Below are 7,500 nucleotides of genomic sequence, written 5' to 3'. Positions count from 1 at the left end.
AAATGTAAGGGTTATCCCCCCAACTCTATGGTTAAATGTAAGGGTTATCCCCCCCCAACTCTATGGTTAAATGTAAGGGTTATCCCCCCAACTCTATGGTTAAATGTAAGGGTTATCCCCCCCAACTCTATGGTTAAATGTAAGGGTTATCCCCCAACTCTATGGTTAAATGTTAAATGAGGGTTATCCCCCCCAACTCGATGGTTAAATGTAAGGGTTATCCCCCCCAACTCTATGGTTAAATGTAAGGGTTATTCCCCCCCAACTCTATGGTTAAATGTAAGGGTTATCCCCCCAACTCTATGGTTAAATGTGAGGGTTATCCCCCCCCAACTCTATGGTTAAATGTAAGGGTTATCCCCCCCAACTCTATGGTTAAATGTAAGGGTTATCCCCCCAACTCTATGGTTAAATGTGAGGGTTATCCCCCCAACTCTATGGTTAAATGTGAGGATTATCCCCCCCAACTCTATGGTTAAATGTTAGGGTTATCCCCCCAACTCTATGGTTAAATGTGAGGGTTACCCCCCCCCCCCCCCCCCCAACTTGACGGTCGTAAGCCATTTTATTCCTAATGGTTGAGAAACTAGCGCTCATCGTCGCCTCTAGCGGACGGTTTTGAACTCATCTCCCGACGTCCTGCAGACCTGAAGGAACGTGGAATAAGGCCTTGGGTCTGGTGTGACCTGGCTGATCAGCTGTAACTCTCTCCACTCCCATCAGAGAAGACCGAACACACACACACACACACACACACACACACACACACACACACACACACACACACACACACACACACACACACACACACACACACACACACACACACACACACACACACACCGTCTCTCACCATCGTCTCTCTTCCGCTTCCCGTCGTTAGCTGAGCTGATACCCAGAATGCCACTGATGGAGTAGGAGGAGCCAGCCGAGTCACTGGTCACCGCAGAAACCTGTGTCGACGCTACCGACGACGCTGTGGAAAGTCAGGGCATAGGTCACAATGCTAAATAACACTCCATTACACTACATAACACTACATTATGTTACATAATGCTACATTATGTTACATAACACTACATAACACTACATGACACTACAAAATGTTACATAATGCTACATAACACTACATAATGTTACATAACACTACATAATGTTACATAATGCTACATAATGTTACATAACACTACATAATGCTACATAATGCTACATAATGCTACATAATGTTACATAACACTACATAACAATACATGACCCTACATAATGCTACATAATGTTACATAACACTACATAACACTACATAATGCTACATAACACTACATAATGGTGCATAACCTTACATACTGCTACATAACACTACATGACACTACATAATGCCGCATAATGCTACATAATGTTACATAACACTACATAACACTACATAATGTTACATAATGCTAATTAATTTTACATAACACTACATAACAATACATGACACTACATAATGCTGCATAACCTTACATACTGCTACATAACACTACATAATGCTACATAATGCTACATTATGTTACATACCGCTAGATAACACTACATAATGCTACATTATGTTACATACCGCTACATAACACTACATAATGCTACATTATGTTACATACCGCTAGATAACACTACATAATGCTACATTATGTTACATACCGCTACATAACACTACATAATGCTACATAACACTACATAATGCTACATAACACTACATAATGCTACATTATGTTACATACCACTACATACCACTACATAATGCTACATAACGCTACTTTATTTTACATACCGTTACATAACACTACATAATGCTGCATAACCTTACATACTGCTACATAACACTACATAATGCTACATAATGATACATTATGTTACATACCGCTAGATAACACTACATAAGGCTACATAACACTACATAATGGTGCATAACCTTACATACTGCTACATAACACTACATAACACTACATAATGCTACATTATGTTACATACCGCTACATAACACTACATAATGCTACATTATGTTACATACCGCTACATAACACTACATAATGCTACATAACACTACATAATGCTACATTATGTTACATACCGCTACATAACACTACATAATGCTACATAACACTACATAATGCTACATTATGTTACATACCGCTACATAACACTACATAATGTTACATAACACTACATAATGCTACATTATGTTACATACCGCTACATAACACTACATAATGCTACATAACACTACATAATGCTACATAACACTACATAATGCTACATTATGTTACATACCGCTACATAACACTACATAATGCTACATAACGCTACTTTATTTTACATACCATTACATAACACTACATAATGCTGCATAACCTTACATACTGCTACATAACACTACATAATGCTACATAATGATACATTATGTTACATACCGCTACATAACACTACATAATGCTACATAACACTACATAATGGTGCATAACCTTACATACTGCTACATAACACTACATAACACTACATAATGCTACATTATGTTACATACCGCTACATAACACTACATAATGCTACATTATGTTACATACCGCTACATAACACTACATAATGCTACATTATGTTACAAACCGCTACATAACACTACATAATGCTACATAACACTACATAATGCTACATAACACTACATAATGCTACATAACGGTGCATAGGGTGCTCATAACGTCTAAACACCGTATCACACATAATGTCGTGTGACCTTCTGAACTAAAAGACACAGGTCGGTCGTAACGCTACGTAGGACTGTCACAGGACTGTCATAAATTGGTAATAACCCTTGGTTTTAAGAAGTCGTAATTTATCGTTTAGATATTGTAAGCCTTTAGTACAAAACAGCTAGCCACTTTGGGATGGTTTGAAGCTCTTGTTGTTACGGCTAAGGAGTTGAATAGTCCACGGTAGGCAGTTTCCAGTCGGAATACGCTCCAAATTCACCTCTTTACAGTTTGCTCACTTGGCGGGTCATTTGTGAAGCGCTTGTTAAATAGAATTAGTGGTAGTTAGTTCACTATATAGGGAATAGGGCTCTGGTCACTATATATAGGGAATAGGGCTCTGGTCACTATATAGGGAATAGGGCTCTGGTCACTATATAAGGAATAGGGCTCTGGTCACTATATAGGGAATAGGGCTCTGGTCACTATATAGGGAATAGGGCTCTGGTCACTATATAGGGAATAGGGCTCTGGTCACTAGTAGTTCACTATATAGGGAATAGGGCCCTGGTCACTAGTAGTTCACTATATAGGGAATAGGGCCCTGGTCACTAGTAGTTCACTATATAGGGAATAGGGCTCTGGTCAATAGTAGTTCACTATATAGGGAATAGGGATCTAGTCACTAATAGTTCACTATATAGGGAATAGGGCTCTGGTCACTAGTAGTTCACTATATAGGGAATAGGACTCTGGTCTATAGTAGTGTACTATATAGGGAACAGGGCTCTGGTCACTAGTACTGCACTATATAGGGAATAGGGCTCTGGTCACTAGTACTGCACTATATAGGGAATAGGGCTCTGGTCTATAGTAGTGTACTATATATAGGGAATAGAGCTCTGGTCTAAAGTAGTACCACTATATAGGGAATAGGAACTCTGTTCCTGGTTCAGTAACCATGGAGAATGAAACTCTGTTCCTGGTTCAGTAACCATGGAGAATGAAACTCTGTTCCTGGTTCAGTAACCATGGAGAATGAAACTCTGTTCCTGGTTCAGTAACCATGGAGAATGAAACTCTGTTCCTGGTTCAGTAACCATGGAGAATGAAACTCTGTTCCTGGTTCAGTAACCATGGAGAATGAAACTTTATTCCTGGTTCAGTAACCATGGAGAATGAAACTCTGTTCCTGGTTCAGTAACCATGGAGAATGAAACTCTGTTCCTGGTTCAGTAACCATGGAGAATGAGACTCTGTTCCTGGTTCAGTAACCCTGAGGAGAATGAAACTCTGTTCCTGGTTCAGTAACCATGGAGAATGAAACTCTGTTCCTGGTTCAGTAACCATGGAGAATGAAACTCTGTTCCTGGTTCAGTAACCATGGAGAATGAAACTCTGTTCCTGGTTCAGTAACCATGGAGAATGAAACTCTGTTCCTGGTTCAGTAACCCTGAGGAGAATGAAACTCTGTTCCTGGTTCAGTAACCATGGAGAATGAAACTCTGTTCCTGGTTCAGTAACCATGGAGAATGAAACTCTAGTTCCTGGTTCAGTAACCATGGAGAATGAAACTCTGTTCCTGGTTCAGTAACCATGGAGAATGAAACTCTGTTCCTGGTTCAGTAACCATGGAGAATGAAACTCTGTTCCTGGTTCAGTAACCATGGAGAATGAAACTCTGTTCCTGGTTCAGTAACCATGGAGAATAAAACTCTGTTCCTGGTTCAGTAACCATGGAGAATGAAACTGTTCCTGGTTCAGTAACCATGGAGAATGAAACTCTGTTCCTGGTTCAGTAACCATGGAGAATGAAACTCTGTTCCTGGTTCAGTAACTCTGATGAGAATGAAACTCTGGTTCCTGGTTCAGTAACCATGGAGAATAAAACTCTGTTCCTGGTTCAGTAACCCTGAGGAGAATGAAACTCTGTTCCTGGTTCAGTAACCATGGAGAATGAAACTCTGTTCCTGGTTCAGTAACCATGGAGAATGAAACTCTGTTCCTGGTTCAGTAACCACGGAGAATGAAACTCTGTTCCTGTTTCAGTAACCATGGAGAATGAAACTCTGTTCCTGGTTCAGTAACCATGGAGAATGAAACTGTTCCTGGTTCAGTAACCATGGAGAATAAAACTCTGTTCCTGGTTCAGTAACCACAAGGTTTAATGAAACTCTGGTTCCTGGTTCAGTAACCATGGAGATGTATTGAATCTCTTTACTTCCTGTTGATTTATCACTTCAATTATCACCTTTTCTCTTTTTTCTCTCTCTCAGGAAACAAACGCATTTTATCCTTCAATATTTTCATTATTCTCCAAATCCAAATGTTCAATTTTCCGCCCTGGAGTCAAAACCATTTATCTGTGTAATCTGAGAGTGAGGTGTGTGTGTGTGTGTGTGTGTGTGTGTGTGTGTGTGTGTGTGTGTGTGTGTGTGTGTGTGTGTGTGTGTGTGTGTGTGTGTGTGTGTGTGTGTGTGTGTGTGTGTGTGTGTGTGTGTGTGTGTGTGTGTGTGTGTGTGTGTGTGTGTGTGTGTGTGAAATTAATTTAGATTAAGTGACGGAGTGTGATTCTGAAGATTTGAGAGACACTGAAACACAATCCACTGGAGGCTAAAACAGCCATCACAGATAGAGAGAGGTGGAGGGGGGAGGAATGGGGAGGAAGGGGAGGGAGGGAGGGGGGAGGAAGGGGAGGAAAAGAGGGAGATGAAGAGGAGGGGAGAGAGCAAGGGGGAGAGGAGGAGGAAGGGTGGAGAGGAAGGAAGGAAGGTGGAGGGATGGAGGGAGGGAGGGAAAGAGGAGGAGGAGGGGAGAGAGAAATGGGGAGAGGAGGAGGAAGGGGGAGAGCAAGAGGAAGGAAGGGAGGGATGGGGAGAGAGAAAGAGAAAGAGAGAGTGGAAGGGGGAGAGACAGAGTGGGGGGGTAGGGGGCTTGTAAGGGTGACATAGGGTTATCATGAACAACTATTAAGGTGGTTATTAGCAGCTATAAAGGCTGACTTACCTAGGTTATGAGCAGAGAGAGGTCCTGACTGACCTAGGTTATGAGCAGAGAGAGGTCCTGACTTACCTAGGTTATGAGCAGAGAGAGGTCCTGGCTGACCCAGGTTATGAGCAGAGAGAGGTCCTGACTGACCCAGGTTATGAGCAGAGAGAGGTCCTGACTGACCCAGGTTATGAGCAGAGAGAGGTCCTGACTTACCCAGGTTATGAGCAGAGAGAGGTCCTGACTGACCCAGGTTATGAGCAGAGAGAGATCCTGACTGACCCAGGTTATGAGCAGAGAGAGGTCCTGACTGACCCAGGTTATGAGCAGAGAGAGGTCCTGACTTACCCAGGTTATGAGCAGAGAGAGGTCCTGACTGACCCAGGTTATGAGCAGAGAGAGGTCCTGACTGACCCAGGTTATGAGCAGAGAGAGGTCCTGACTTACCCAGGTTATGAGCAGAGAGAGATCCTGACTGACCCAGGTTATGAGCAGAGAGAGGTCCTGACTTACCCAGGTTATGAGCAGAGAGAGGTCCTGACTGACCCGGAGGCTGTTGGACTTTAGTCCTGATGATCCTACAAGAGAGAATACAAACCACGTAAGAGACTGTGTGTGTGTGTGTGTGTGTGTGTGTGTGTGTGTGTGTGTGTGTGTGTGTGTGTGTGTGTGTGTGTGTGTGTGTGTGTGTGTGTGTGTGTGTGTGTGTGTGTGTGTGTGTGTGTGTGTGTGTGTGTGTGTGTGTGTGTGTGTGTGTGTGTGTGTGTGTGTGTGTGTGTGTGTAAAGTGGCTGAGGCAGGCTGACATGGCAGAGGGGCCTTACACTTCCTGCTTGGCTGCTCATGCAAGTCCTCTCTTCCCACTTTCTCTCTTTCTGTCCTCTGTCATCACTACCCCTCTCTGTCCTCACTACCCCTCTCTGTCCTCACTACCCCTCTCTGTCCTCACTATCCTCTCCCTCCTTAAACCCTCTCTCTTTCTGTCCTCTGTCCTCACTACCCCTCTCTGTCCTCACTATCCTCTCCCTCCTTAAACCCTCTCTCTTTCTGTCCTCTGTCATCACTACCCCTCTCTGTCCTCACTATCCTCTCCCTCCTTAAACCCTCTCTCTTTCTGTCCTGTCATCACTACCCCTCTCTGTCCTCACTACCCCTCTCTGTCCTCATTACCCCTCTCTGTCCTCACTACCCCTCTCTGTCCTCTGTCCTCACTACCCCTCTCTGTCCTCACTATCCTCTCCCTCCTTAAACCCTCTCTCTTTCTGTCCTCTGTCATCACTACCCCTCTCTGTCCTCACTATCCTCTCCCTCCTTAAACCCTCTCTCTTTCTGTCCTCTGTCATCACTACCCCTCTCTGTCCTCACTATCCTCTCCCTCCTTAAACCCTCTCTCTTTCTGTCCTCTGTCATCACTACCCCTCTCTGTCCTCACTATCCTCTCCCTCCTTAAACCCTCTCTCTTTCTGTCCTCTGTCATCACTACCCCTCTCTGTCCTCACTATCCTCTCCCTCCTTAACCCCTCTCTCTTTCTGTCCTCTGTCATCACTACCCCTCTCTGTCCTCACTACCCCTCTCTGTCCTCACTACCCCTCTCTGTCCTCACTATCCTCTCCCTCCTTAAACCCTCTCTCTTTCTGTCCTCTGTCATCACTACCCCTGTCTGTCCTCACTATCCTCTCCCTCCTTAAACCCTCTCTCTTTCTGTCCTCTGTCATCACTACCCCTCTCTGTCCTCACTATCCTCTCCCTCCTTAAACCCTCTCTCTTTCTGTCCTCTGTCATCACTACCCCTCTC

General features: G+C 43.7%; 1 protein-coding gene across 1 annotated transcript in view; it reads right to left on the bottom strand.

The window, feature by feature from the left end:
• The window catches only part of pax5 (paired box 5), a 72,733-nt gene that overhangs the window by 32,576 nt on the left and 32,657 nt on the right, over positions 1-7,500 (bottom strand). The window contains exons 4-5 of the mRNA XM_046338652.1: positions 6,219-6,283; positions 854-976 (exon numbers count right to left, since the gene is read on the bottom strand). Coding sequence (XP_046194608.1) covers positions 854-976; positions 6,219-6,283 — 188 coding nt within the window. The remainder of the gene's footprint in view (positions 1-853; positions 977-6,218; positions 6,284-7,500) is intronic.

This window comes from Oncorhynchus gorbuscha, unplaced genomic scaffold (genome assembly GCF_021184085.1).
Source record: "Oncorhynchus gorbuscha isolate QuinsamMale2020 ecotype Even-year unplaced genomic scaffold, OgorEven_v1.0 Un_scaffold_2074, whole genome shotgun sequence".
Classification (NCBI taxonomy): Eukaryota; Metazoa; Chordata; class Actinopteri; order Salmoniformes; family Salmonidae; genus Oncorhynchus; species Oncorhynchus gorbuscha.
This window is presented reverse-complemented; position numbering and strand designations above follow the sequence as displayed.